The following is a 14,221-nucleotide window of genomic DNA, read 5'->3' as shown; positions in this document are numbered from 1 at the left end:
TCTGCCTGATACACATAACACCCAGTATTCCAGAATACACATGCTTGCTGACAGTTGATTTTTTTTAGGGGTCTAAGCACTGAAGGTTCAGAGACATTAACGTATTGCATTATTGTCAGCAGAAAAGCTTTTAATAATTTGCCATCACCCACTTCGTATTTTTGGCAGAATCTTGTTTTTTATAATTATACTATATTTACTTAGTTTAATCCTACTTTTTTTTTATTTTTTTATTTATTATTATTATTTTTTTATTTATACCAATCTCCACACATTTGGTGTCGATCTACTTAGCAGCATGTTAATAATTAGTTGCTAATCTGAATTTTTGATGATGGCCATCTTCACCATCAGCCAATTAAGTTTCAGCATGCATTTGACAGGGATAACACTGAGCGATCGATCCTCTCATAAAACACGGAATCGTATTCCAGGGACAGACCCACTACTGTCTGATGCAATCTCACGAAATTGGCCACTGGGGAAGTTCATTATTTTTACACTCACAACATGCATTTCTCTTGGAAAATAAAGTAAAAACAGTGAAAAATTAGTTTGTAAAATTTTTTTTTTGCTCAAACTGTAAACAAAAGCATTTTAATGAATTTTACTTCACCCATTTAAATTGGTAATAATTTGTATAATATGTGAAACCTAATTTTGCAATCTAGTTTAGGATCTTCACAATTGTGGTGTCATGCTACTCAACAGAGTGGGACTCTCAGTAAGTATTTAAATCATGTTAACCTTCAGGGGTTAGTGTTGGGTGCAATAGTCAGTTTTAGATTTTGTCAGAATAACCAGAAATCCGATTTCCCCAGCCATTCCACACAGCAGACATTGGCCTACCATCACTAAAGCTGATCATTTATGTTCTTCTGTGGTCTCTCTAGTTTTTCTTTTTTTTTCCAGTGGTGTGAAAAAGTGTTTGCCTCCTGATTTCTGATTTTTTTTTGCATGTTTGTCACACTTTAATGTTTCAGATCCTTAAACTAATTTAAATATTAGTAAAAGATAACACAAGTGAACACAACATGCAGTTTTTAAATGAAGGTTTTTATTATTGAGGGAAAACAAAATCCAAAACTACATGGCCACACTTTTTCATACCACTTTATGTATTCTGGGAAGAACTGGCTACTAGGGTTGTTATGAGTGAGAAGTACTTTAGCCCTGATTGCAGGTTGTTGCTATATTATGGCCCTGTATTTGGTTTATACCTGATGTTTTATTTCATCTTATGAATTATCCCCTTATGTTTGTTAAATATTTGGTTTATATATCAGCTCTGGAACTAGATACAAATACAAAATATAGCTGGGCCTAACTGTGATTAAAATAATGCTGGAATTAGTGTTTTTTTTTATTGCTTTGTTAAGAAATGCATTTAGATTTATTTAGATTATATGTATTTCTTCAGTCAAGGCAGGTGTAAACAGTTGAATATATATAAAAATCAAAAGCATTCAAAAATATTTAAAACTTACAAACAAGTAAAAACTAATGAAACCAAATTAATTACAAAGAAACAATTGTCAGAGAAAGTTATATTGCAATCATATTTTATTTTATTATTACTTTGAAATAACTTGAACAGCGGTGTACACATGCACATATGTGCATTTATTATGTTTGATATTAATTTGTACATTTAAAAATCTATTTTGTGTCTAGTTAAATCTCTTTAAGAGCTGCAGGGTTTTTGTACATGTATGTAAAAAAAAAAGTAACAATTGAAACTCAATAGCTTTCACAAGTTCTCTCAAGTTTAAATATCGCATTTTAGCTGCATTTTAGCTGCACGTTAAAAAAAGCTTCTGTGAAACAGTCATTTTAAATCAATGATTTGAAATAGGTCATTTAAAAACATTCTTGAATTAAAAGGAAAATAAAATAAGACTAGTTATCTTAATTGATGATTTGTCTTTGCTTACAAAATCTGGTTCAATGTCTAGTTTACTGATTTTTTGTTTGCTTAAATGCAGCCTTAGTGTGCATAGAGACAGTCCAGAACATACAGGTATAATCCATATAAACTCAATAATTGCCAGCGTTTCTAATATTCTGGATATAGGCAAAAACACGAGTGAATATACAAGGTATATTAAAATAGACTAACTAACAGACTATATGAGGTAACAAGGTTATAGAATTAATAATACTAATTAAATATTAAATTATTACAAATATAATATTGTAATCTTCCTAGTGTTGTCATGGTGGGAAATAGTAGAGAAAGAGCTATGAAAAAACTCGTTTCTGAGTAGTTATGAGCTAGTGTTCATGTTTGCATTCATTATTGATATACTGTTGTATACATCATATTGATATTATACTGTGCAGTTAACATTTTCAACATTGAGGTCAGAAGTATAGCTTTGGTCTTTAATAATTAATCTAGGCTAATTTGTAAGATGTGCTTTGGCTGCTTCAAGCTTTACAGGTCCACTGTCTGTATTTTATTCTAACGTGCCCTGTTTCTCTGCCTGTTTCTGCAGTGCCTTTCATCACACTCTCTGTCGGTTGCCTTGTCTCCCAGTGTTCCCCCCGGTCACTTCTTCCCTGTGGATATTCCAATTTTGTAATTCTCCCTTGTTCTTCATCCCGCTTTCCCTTCCTCATAGAAGTCATAAGATGAAAGTTCCATTTGTTCTTTCTAATGGGGGAAACTGGCTTGATTAAGTATGGACAATATATTGCTGGATAAATCCGTTAAGCTTTTTCTTTGAGACATTTTAAGGAAAGATTGAGTCTTGTGGATCAAAGTGGCTGCTCCATGAATTATTAATGAGGTCCTCATTATTCAGAGGTCCTTATCTTTGTGATTAATTAGATGGATGTTGGATCACTTTCCATCAGTCGATTAAACAAATTGGCACTGAGTCACATGCTTGACATCCTGCTTGGTTTCAGAGGCAGTCAGTGTTATTTGTGTTGGTCACAAAATAATGGGCACCAACTTTTTGGTCTTTTGCTTAGTGCTTCAGCTATAGTAATGTGAATAGTACAATAGAAGCATGCTGGCCTGCTTCCACAGAGCATCAGAATCATAATGGAAACATTCTTGATCCCAGTGTTCTGTGTTTAGGTGCAAAATCTGTGATGTGTCTCTTGTTTCCAGCATGAAATAAAATACGTCTGTGAACTGGACCTCTGTAGTGATAGCTTAGTCTATTATTACTGAATAATCAGCTTGCCTTTGCATATCAGTTATGCTATTTTTTATTATTTTTTTTCAACAGAAATAAAATGGTAACAAAAATAAGATCTTTGTAAATGTAAAGAAGAGAGGTTGAGCATGAAGTGGATTCAAACTTTCGGTCATCTCCTGCACGTTGCTTTGAAGCGGATTCAGGCTTTCGGTCATTTCCTGCACATTGCTTTGATAGCTCATCAGTAACAAGGCACCAGTGTTGCTGTGCAGCTGTTACTCTGTTCAGATTGAGCCGTTCAGCATGCCATGGATGTGTTCGCCGCAACTGCCACGTGACCTAGTGGCAGGGCCATCACTAGGCCAAACTGGCAGCAGGCTCCAAAATAAATGCTGTGTGCATGTATACGTGTATTAAAGCCAGAGAGAGGGAGTTACAAGTGTTTAAAATTAGCTTTTGAGATGTGCATGTCTATTTTTATGTTTGTGTGTCAGGTTTAAGCTAAAAGGATGCTAGACCTTGCTTGGCTTTGCATTATTATTAAAGTGACTGTTCGGTATTATTACGTTGACATATTGACCCACTGTTTACATGTCACTATTTATCATTTAAGCCACTACAGCCCAGACATTGTTGTTGTAGGTGTAGATGAATTGACTTTATTTTGGTCGTTGAACATCCAGGAGTCGTATATTTTTCTGCAGTCTTAGACTGTTTGTGAGAACAGGGGTCCTGCTGACAGTGCAGTATATGTCAGAGCTCTTATTGAGCATTGCTGTAATCATTTTCTCTGTCTGCTTCTCTCATTACATTTTTCATCTTTCTACTTTAAAACATCCAGATTGGCCTACCTGGCAACATGCAGCAGCGTGGTTCCACATGAACAACTTTGTGCCATGAAGCAGTACCCCAAGCTGTTTTTCACTTAGAGAGCAGATGAAGTGTTTTAGGGAGCTTACTTACCTGTTCCTTTTATCTTTTTCTTAGGTTTACCACTTTAATATTGAAAGGAGACCTAAAAATAAAAGGACTATAGTATTTTTTTTAAATACTCTGACTGGAAATCACTTTGACCAAAGTGTCTGACATTTTATATTATTTATTAATGAGACCCACATTTAAGGTTTAGGACCAGGCAATCATTTTAATTGGACATAGATTTGAGAACCTCAAATATTCAATCATCCTCAAAACCGATTCATTCTGAGAGATTTCTTCTAAGTATTGAAATCTCTGGATTAATCTCCCAAAAATTTACCGATTGCTAATCTGTGTGTATCTCGTGCAGGGTGTTCACATGATGTGGGTCCACCATAACCCTGATAATATAAAGTGAATAACGAGGGGTATTTTGGGTATTTGCTTAACACAATCAAATGATACAAGTGTGTTATTAACAACACCATCAAGACAAAGCAAGGGCAATGGTCTACACAATTATGCAGTATGGTGAGTTTTGAATAGAAATCAGGAAGTGTCAGTCAACTATTAGGATACCAGAGGCATTAGGAATGTAGCATTTGGCTTCCAGTAGAAAGACAAGTGACACAACTACAACAACACTTACTGACAGACATGCAACAGATAAAGAAAAAATATAAATTTTTAAGTTAACTATCAGTTATCAGACAATTTAATTTGATTTTCAGGCAACCGGTGTAAAATTTTCTAATGGTAATGTTTTGGCCGTATTGCTTACAAATGTACTCATCCTTCTTTTAGTTGAAGGAAAATTATCTGATTTTTTAAAGTGTCCCAGTATGAGCAGTGATGGAATGTAAAAACAACTTTACTAAGAGTGTTCTCCAAAAAAAAAAAAAAAAACACAGAGCGCATCACACTATACTTAATCTTTTGTTGCTTCGTGATAGCACCGAGACTTCATTGTTTTCTTTGCATGGCCGTGGGAAGAGTTACAATTCCATCTCACTGAATTTGTGGCCAGACTCAAACTCTGAAAAACCTCGTTTACCTTCCACCCTTGGATAGAAGAAGAAAAATTGCTTCTTAACCAACTCCCATTTCCATGCACACTGATGAAGGTGCAAATCCTTCGGCACCATGTAATTTCTTTGGTGATGATGAATACCAAGTCTCACCTAATCTATTGTGCAGTTTTTCATATGGTCATTAAGAGGCTCTGTCATTACTTATATCTTGTCAAATCTTAAGCTACCTTATGAACATCACAGCTAGCGTTCTTAAGACTTACTCAATATAGAAAAAGTTTAATTTGGGGCAGAATCCACGAATGCAAAATGTCTCAGCTGATCTATTTTTTTATCTATGTTTTTTACATGCTAATTAGGAGAATTATGTAACAAATTTAATACTAACATCTAGTGAAATGTTAAGCTACAATATAGATATAACAGAGCGTTATTCAGACTTCCTGAAAAGTTTATTTGTGGTAGAACTCACCCCTTCTAATAGGCTAGATGTACTGTATAGTATGTACTAATGGCACATCCTTTAAGCAGGATGAAAAGCAAACAAAGTCATTATTCATAGCTTGTGAATATTTGAGACTGCATAAATTTAATACATGCCTAGGATTTAAATGAAGATTTCGTTTAGTGCAGTGTTATCCTGTAACTCAGTGGTCTGCAACTGCAAACATTTAGGGGCTCGCTGCAGTTTGTAAACAAGAGTTTATATTATATTGTGTTAATATAAGTTAAGCAAGTTAGCAAAGCAACAAGTTTTTGCACATTGGTTCTTGTGACATTGTAGTGAGCAGGAAATGTTTAATTGTATGCAGTGTATAACAAAAATGAAATGATCGCCAGACCATTTACTGTGCTACCACAGGACACCAAATCTTAGAAGTTAGCTGTTGAGGAGGTGAATGTTTGGTATTGATTGTTGACGGTGTCTGCTTATGTAAATACAGAGATGACCTGGAGAGACTGCTATTTTATTTTGTTACAGGATACTTAAGTCACTATTGCATTCATTTTAGAACGGGCTGCATTTCAATGTCTCGTATAAGCAAAATGGCATTATTCAGTGAGATAAGCTACTCTCATCATTCATATGTGCACCTCTCCGTTGTGGTCATTTTGCTGCAGGAATTCTTTTTTTTTTTTTTTTTTTTTTTTTTTTTTTTAATGACAAACATTGATTTGAATGTTTGCACGCTGGATCCGTATAAAAAAAACATGCTGGGTATTTGTCCCAGTAAAACATTATCATATAAAATATCATATAATAAATATCTTAACTCAGTATTTTTTATATATTCTTTCTTTTCTTTTTACCTTTCTCTACCATATATGACATCAAATACATTTCAGGTGCTGACGTTTAATGACTATATTGGTTGGTGTGGAAATGAACATTTATTGATACTGATCATATATTGGGCTTATAACTTTTGCTGATGTATTGAAATTGATCACAGAATTCATGTTGTTACTTGTAAGAGGTGAAAATCTAGTGTCTGCGCTGGCATTAGTTAACCCAATATCTTGGATGTTGAGTCTATTCATGTATGTCTGTTGAGCAGTGTCCGTAGAGCAGCCGTTATGTGAGAACGATGGATTTTGAAGACTAGTCTGCGCCATGGTGTGCACTACACTGAAATGTAGTTCATTTGAGAGGGTCATTAAAATAGGCCACTAGCATCATTATCCAGGGCCAGTTTTAGCCTTGCAGCAGTGGCTGTCGCTCTCATGCAGGAAATACTCTGAAACCTTCTCAGTCTACCCCCTATGGTTTGTTGTAAAATAAGAATTCACACATGTGAAGGAGTGACAAATAATTCAATCATATGTCTTTCTTCTATAATCACATCGATATTATTAGACTCCCCCCTGAAGTTTTAGTGTGCATATGGACCTTGGACCTGACTTTTTCTTTAAAAAAAAAAAAATACTTTTATGGGGCAAGCTGCAGGGCATTGGTTATTTGTGTGCATGACAGTGTTTGTGTGTGTGTGTGTGTGTGTGTGTGTGTGGGGGGGGGAGAGAGAGAGAGAGAGAGAGAGAGAGAGAGAGATTCACAACTACCTACAGTTTGTTTAGCAGACCATTGTGAATAGCTAAACTTTTTAAAGCATGCGGGAATAGCCATGTTGATTCTCCAGTGTGAATTATTTTTAACCCCTATTTGAGACTTGCACAGGAGCAGTGCCTTTGATGAGATCTCGATTTTTTTTTTCCTCTAAACCTTTCTAGGGTACTTTACACTGACTGTTCCAAATGCCAGTATGTCTGCTTATGTAAGTGCTTCTTGTTGGACGCTATTGCATCTAAACTTAGTCAAACAGAGTGAGTAATAAGATGGTGGGACAAAGTGATTCACCACTTGAGGTTTAGACTTCATAGAACCCCAGACAGACCATGTGATTACAGCAGTCTTTTACGATTATTACTATCACACTAAACAAGATGATCCCAATAAATTCTTTTTCTCAGAATTTTGTAACAGATATTTTATGTAACAGAAAATTAGCAGGCAGATAAATTGACTCTATTGAATATGCCACATTTATATAATTGTCTGTTTACATCAATAAATGCAATTGACTTCTTTTTGCATATGTCATCATCTAGCGTGGTCTGAACTAGCAATGTTATGCTAAAAACACATTTCAGAAGACTAAGTAAAAGAGGACATATGGGATTTCTATTCTTCACAGTAAGCTTAATGTATTAAATATATATTTTTTTAATTCATTAGCATGTGCAAAAGCTTTGCAATGTTATTATTTATGGTGTTTTTCTATGAAAAATGCCAATCTATGCCAATCTCAAGTCACAACTTAAGAATTGTATTATGATGTGACCTACTTTTTCAATATTTGGATATTGTTCATACACTAGCTTATATAGATATGCATTAATATTTCACATATATATACACATGTGAAATAGTAGTGCATATCTATATAAGGCACAATATGTTTAGAGATTTAGGGGTAAATACATTTACAATATGCAATATGTACATTGTGTGTACTGTGCATAACTGTAATATACGGTGTTTATAGGGTTCTAACGTTGTACTGTAGAGTTCAGTAGGGTCATGGTGGAAAGAAAAAGGCTGGCCCTAAACCTGCTTTCTGTATCGCCTTCTTGATGGAAGGAGGTTAACAGTTTATGACTGGGATGTGAGGTGTCCTTGATGATATTGTGAGCTCTGCGCAGACATTTGCTGTGGTGAAGGTGCTCAGTGGGAGGTAGTTCGATGCAAGTGATGCGTTGGGTGGTTTTAACCACCGTTTGCAGGGCTTTACGTTAAAAGCTTGTTAGAATCTCTGAGTACAGGTGCTGTTGTGCCTTCATAACCATACCTAAATAGTTCTGGTGCCAGGACAGATCCCAGAGATGCGAACTTCAAGTGGAGACCCCCTCTACCTCAGTTCCATTGATGTAAGACTATATCTTAATGATTGTGTGGTAGATTGGTAAACCTTAGGTAAAGAAGTTGTTATAAAGCTAAATGTGCTGAAGGCCAGTTTGCCATTGAGAATCTCTTCCCAGGATATTAATTTACCCTTCCCACTTAGCTCCTTCTTATAAGGTGCTGATATTCTACACTTCTAATTATATATTTAAGATGGGTTTATGGCTTCCTACTCCTTTGGTCAGTGCTGGTGCTCAAGCTTTAATGGTTTAATGGTGATCACTCTGTGTTGTTAATGATTTGGGAGCAGTATTGTTAGAATAGAGCCGGTCAATGCAATAAGTGCTCATGACAGAGACTTTATTGGTAAAGAAGGGATAACAGATGGCATCGTGGAGTGGGAAGAGGTCTCGAAGGACTGTGGGTCTTGCTTGGTTGTAACCTTTTCTCTTTCCCCTAAGGCCTTTGCTTCATCATCCATCCCACCATTCCCTTGTCCTGGCCATGTACACACTCTAATTTACAGCTAATCAACTCCCATCCCTGACCTGTTTTCCTACTGGCTACTCAATGTATTCCAAGGCTTTTTGCAATAAATATGATGTATAAAGTAAACGTTCTTAAAAATAAATAGTATGATTTATGTTTCTGGACTATTTATTAACACAAATGAAGCAGCCTATACTGCATTTCACATATTGCTATTTTATTAATGCTGATATACATTTGCTCTAATTTTTTTTTCTCAGTCTGTGAGATTCACAGTGCACATTTGGGTTAAGCGACAGGATCTGCGGAAGTCCTTGGCTCACAAAGCAAGCTGTGTGATCTAATTGAAAGAGTCCTTGTGAGGAACTGAGGACACACGTGCACAAATCAAGCACACAAAAGGCTTACTCATTGCTTAACCAAGGAAATGTCTGAGAACACTTGCTGTAGCGAGAGCAAAATATATTTTTCATCATTGCTCAGATCAGGCTTCTAGACAAACCCTGCTTAGTGTCTTACACAGTGTCTACTGCATAGACTACATTCCAGCTGGTCTTTCTCTTGGCAATTATATGTAAGTGAAGTCACCTTTTCCTTCATTCCTTCTGCTTCTTTTCTTGCCCACATACACACGTGATTTCTTAAATATTGGAAATGAAAGAGCTTTCTCAATTGACGGTCAGTTCTTCCAAAAACATATGGTCCAGGATGTATGGACGGAGACTCATGATTGGAATCGTTGGCAGTGAAAGATAATGTTGCACCCTGTGGGTCTGTTGTCTCAGGTTTCTTCCCTGCTCATTTCAGCCCATGTACTATCTGAACAAACCTTGAACAAGCTTTATTATATCTGAAATATCTGGAAAAAAGATTTTTAAAATCGATTTAGCAACAACAAAGATAACTGGATATATAAAGGTTTGCATAAAAACTTTACACTGGGTTTTTAAAAGCATTGGCATGCAAGGAGAACCATGCAAAGTCCTTCCAGACAGGTTGATGTAGGCAACATTTGTCAAATGTAGAAACAATTTCGAATACCATTATTTATTAAGCTGGATAGTTCTTTGTACCCTGGGAGCTTTTTTCCCCCCCTCTGCTTGTCTCTTTGCTCTCTGTATCTTTGGCAGGTTGCCTGAATCCATCAGTCCTGCCAGTGCGTGCCTATAAAGGTTAATGCTAATAATAACGTAGGCCTGAATGCTAGTGGTTAAAATCAGACTACTCATGGAGTCCCAGTGAGAGTGTGTGACCCAAGAGAAAGCCCAGCACTGGCACTCCTAACTCCTCGCTCCACTCTGCTCCCCCCAATAATTCTTATTAGCACAGTAGCACAGCTAAGGAGCTGTTTGGTGCTTTTGCAAGCCCTCAATACTCTTTGCATATAATGCATTTGCAGATGCAAGCTCTAAATGGCATTTGCTATATTTTTCAATTTGGAACAGTCAAGACTAATTTCTAAGTAGGCTTTAAACCAAGGTTCAGTTGTGCAGACAGCTCTTATCTGATTACATTCCATACTGGATTTTCGAAAATACCTTATATCAACGACCAAAATTGTACATATCTCTATTCGGTGCCTAAATCTTTAAGCTACAACAGAGCAACCAGAACTTGAACAGATTACAGTCAAACCTGGAGGTGATCCTGTGATATTTAAGTAATCCAAAAGCACATCAATTATATAAGGGAAACCTTGATAGCTGTATAATTAGCATTAGCACACACATGAGAAGGCTGACTGTAAACATACAAATGGCAGCTCTATGTAGAAGTTGATCTAAGAGCTGCTTCATTCCTTGTAACCATACTCAAAAAGAGAGTACTTTGCATTTGCAGAGAAGAGCAACTTGTGAAATATAACTGCTGTGGTGGATAAAGAAGAGTAGGACAAGAGGAAGTAGAGACCCTGAATAGAAAAGGGATTTGTGAAAGCCCAGTGAAAAGCAGCAGATGGCTACTGGTCTTAAAGTGCCGAGTCCTATATGTCACAGCCACACATGCATTTTACGCTCGCTCTCCATCTGTTTACTTTTAGAGACTGGCTCTCTGTCTATTTCTCTCTTTCTCCATTTACTTGCATCTTTGCAGTTGATGGTAAAAGTAACAGTAGAATCAGAACTGGCTGATAGCCTGTTACTGTAAACTGTGTTTCTTTGTGTTTGCATTATTTTCTTAACACTTTCTTCACATTTGTTTAGACTCCTTGCAAAGTTAAGTCAGAAACGTTTAACTTATAAGCCAGTTGTTCCTATGTATTCTTATAAATTGTAGGTAAATAAGGTGAAAAAATTATAAGACTCATGTTTTGTTAGCACAAAAACCTAAACGACTAAGCTATAAAAAAAAAACATAGATGACATAATATAATTATATATGAAGGCTAGTTAGTTTGTTAGTTAGTCACTACTTATATTTTCCACAGAGCTGAAATTTGCACAAAATACACACAAATACAGTAAAACAGTACCCAAATGTAAAAGTTTAGATTCAAAATGCACACATGTATACATTCTCTTACATGTACCTGTATACAGTATCTCACAAAAGTGAGTACACTCCTCACATTTCGGCAACCCTTTTAGTACATCTTCAAGGGTACTGAAAATTGTATTTATTTTAGAGTAGTCAATGTGCAGCTTGTATAGCAGTATAGATTTATTGTTTTCTGAAACTAACTCAACATACAGCCTTTATTGCCAAAATAGCTAACAACAGAAGTTTATTGGTACATGCCTGATACATTTCCAGCAAGATCCTATTAGGAGACATGATTTTTAATATGCCTAAACTACCTTAGTGGGCTCCTCTCAATTCAAAGGAGCAGCAGCTTTACTCAAAGGCTATTCCAGAAAAAAAAAATATTAAACAAAAGTAATAACCAAAAAAAAAAAAAAATGTTGAAGACAAAAATAATTACTGAACATAAATATTCACACAGTTTAGGACTGCATTATATAAGGAGGTAAAAAAAAATCAGCTTCTCAGAAACAACACAAGTTATATAGTTATAAAAAAAGTTATTTAAAAAAAATATAGTTTTTAAAAATGACAATCAATGGAGCCTGGCAACAAAAACCTTCATGCTGTAATATAATAGGATATTAGTCTTGAGAGCAACAAAGGTTAATATAGGTTAATTTACTCTAAATGACATTAATCCCATCTTTTCTTAAAATATAAAAAGTGCCTTAAATTCACCAAATAAATGTTGATGCTATGCATGACACTGACAGGTTAGAGAGAGAAAGAGAGCACAAGTGTGGATTTACTGTTTAGTCTTTTCCTTCTTTGGTGAGGTTGACGCACTTAGGAGGCAGTAACCTCAGGCATTCTTGTGTCTCTTGTTCTGTTCCTCCCACTCTCAGGCTAGGTCTTACTCTCTTTTCTGCTCTAAATATGGAGTCATCTGGATCTATATGCTGCTGGCAAAGATTTCTCAAAACAGATTGATCAGCAGTTGATATGACTTGACAAGCAGTATTTTTTATTTATTTATTTATTTATTTATTTATTTATTTATTTATTTTTACATTTATTAAACATGTTGCTTACCCAAAGTGACATGTGGAAGCATACATTCTTAATTTTTTTAAAACACTCATTAGACAAAACGCCAAAATGTGCAATAAGCATTGTACATTGTTACTGTCCTTTACAATCTATCCTTTGAGAGATTGTAGACTAAATTGTCAATCTGACTTTATGTGCAAGAAATATGGACTGATTCAGTTTGCTTTTGTGTTAAAGGCAAAATTGTTCATTTATTTAATCATGTTTAAATGTGTACTAAGTAAAAAGGACACCGATAATTTGTTTGGTGGGGGAAAGTGGGGTCTGACCCTCTGCTGGTTCTGGTCTTTACACAGAGTCTAACTGGACACTGCGTTTAATGGATTCCTCTGGAAGAGTGTGAGCCTGCCCTGCGTGTGCGTGCGTGTGTGTGTTTGTACATGCCTGTGCATTGTGCTACATCTGATACAATAATGCCAGTCTGTTGTGCACATATCTGGGTGTTTATATTGACATCTCTCTCTCTCTCTCTCCCTTTGTCTCCCTCTACAGGCTCGGAGGAAAGAGGTGTTCCTCCAAGAACGTTATGGCCATTTTAGCATGACTGACCCATTCTTGGCCCTGCAGAGGGACTTTGAGTCTGGGCCTGGGCACAAGGAGCGGCGGGCTGTCAGTGCCAGCCCCATCACTGTTCTTGAGGCCGTTATGGCTCACTGCCGCAAGATGCAGGAAAGAATGTCTGCACAGCTAGCTGCCGCCGAGAGCAGACAAAAGAGGGTAGGGCTTTGCGTGTGTGTCTATCAAATAGAACAGAAAGTGTGTTTTAATTAAGTACTTGTAACTGGTTGTAACTATATTTGTATGTTCCACTTGTATGTGGTTATTTTACTCCGGTTATTTTGTATTATGGTGTATGTGACTTTTATATTTGATTTGGTTTGGAACAGTAATACATGTTGCTGGCTCAGTTTTTTGCTGATGCTAGTATTCAAAGTGTATGTGTTTCAGCCCAATATAAATTTACATTTTTGTAATTATTATATGCTACTAATTATTAGTAAATATTTCTAATTGATAATAAAATTATCAATTAATGTTATATGCTATAAATTATTCATTTACTTTTTTTTATGTTTTATTATAAAAATGTAAGCGAGTAATGGTTACTTGCTGGTACAAAACAGAGTAATGTTAAGCACATCTCATTTTCAAGACACCTGTTTACTCACAGGTTAATATGATCTACATGATTCAGGAGCTGGCCACACACCCACCCTGATCACCACACACCCCAGCACTTAGATCCTCTTTCACAGCTCTCCAATTGCATCCCTTTCATGTCATCTGCAAGCCAAATGTGTGAATATAAGATTGCATCCAGTTTGGGAGATTAGAGAGCTACAGAAATCCTTTTTAGGTTTAGGGCTTCAACTGTGTTACTGTGGAGCACTTTTAGGCCAAAAGATTGTGAACACTTGATCATCACACCAATATTGTAGACCTTGTCCAAACTGTAAGGCACACACTTTTGTAGGAAGTCCTTGTATGCTGTAGCATTACATTTTCTTTAACTAAAACTCATAAGTGTTTCAGTGTTCATTTAAAAAAAAAAGAAGTACATTGCGTACATAGCGACTTGAGTTTTTTCACCAAACTGTTACTACAAAGTTGGAGGAACACAATTGTTTAGGATGTCTAAAAAGCTGTAGCATTAAGTT

The 14,221-nt window shown here is 35.9% G+C and overlaps 1 protein-coding gene across 1 annotated transcript in view; it reads left to right on the top strand.

Moving 5' to 3' along the window:
• cttnbp2 (cortactin binding protein 2) overlaps positions 1–14,221 on the top strand; it is a 45,769-nt gene that overhangs the window by 8,032 nt on the left and 23,516 nt on the right. The window contains exon 3 of the mRNA XM_083553214.1: positions 13,056–13,280. Coding sequence (XP_083409340.1) covers positions 13,056–13,280 — 225 coding nt within the window. The remainder of the gene's footprint in view (positions 1–13,055; positions 13,281–14,221) is intronic.

The sequence above is a fragment of the Silurus aristotelis genome (genome assembly GCF_946808225.1).
Source record: "Silurus aristotelis genome assembly, chromosome: 10".
In the NCBI taxonomy this organism is placed as follows: Eukaryota; Metazoa; Chordata; class Actinopteri; order Siluriformes; family Siluridae; genus Silurus; species Silurus aristotelis.
Note: the sequence above shows the minus strand (reverse complement) of the source record. Positions and strands in the feature narration are given on the sequence as shown.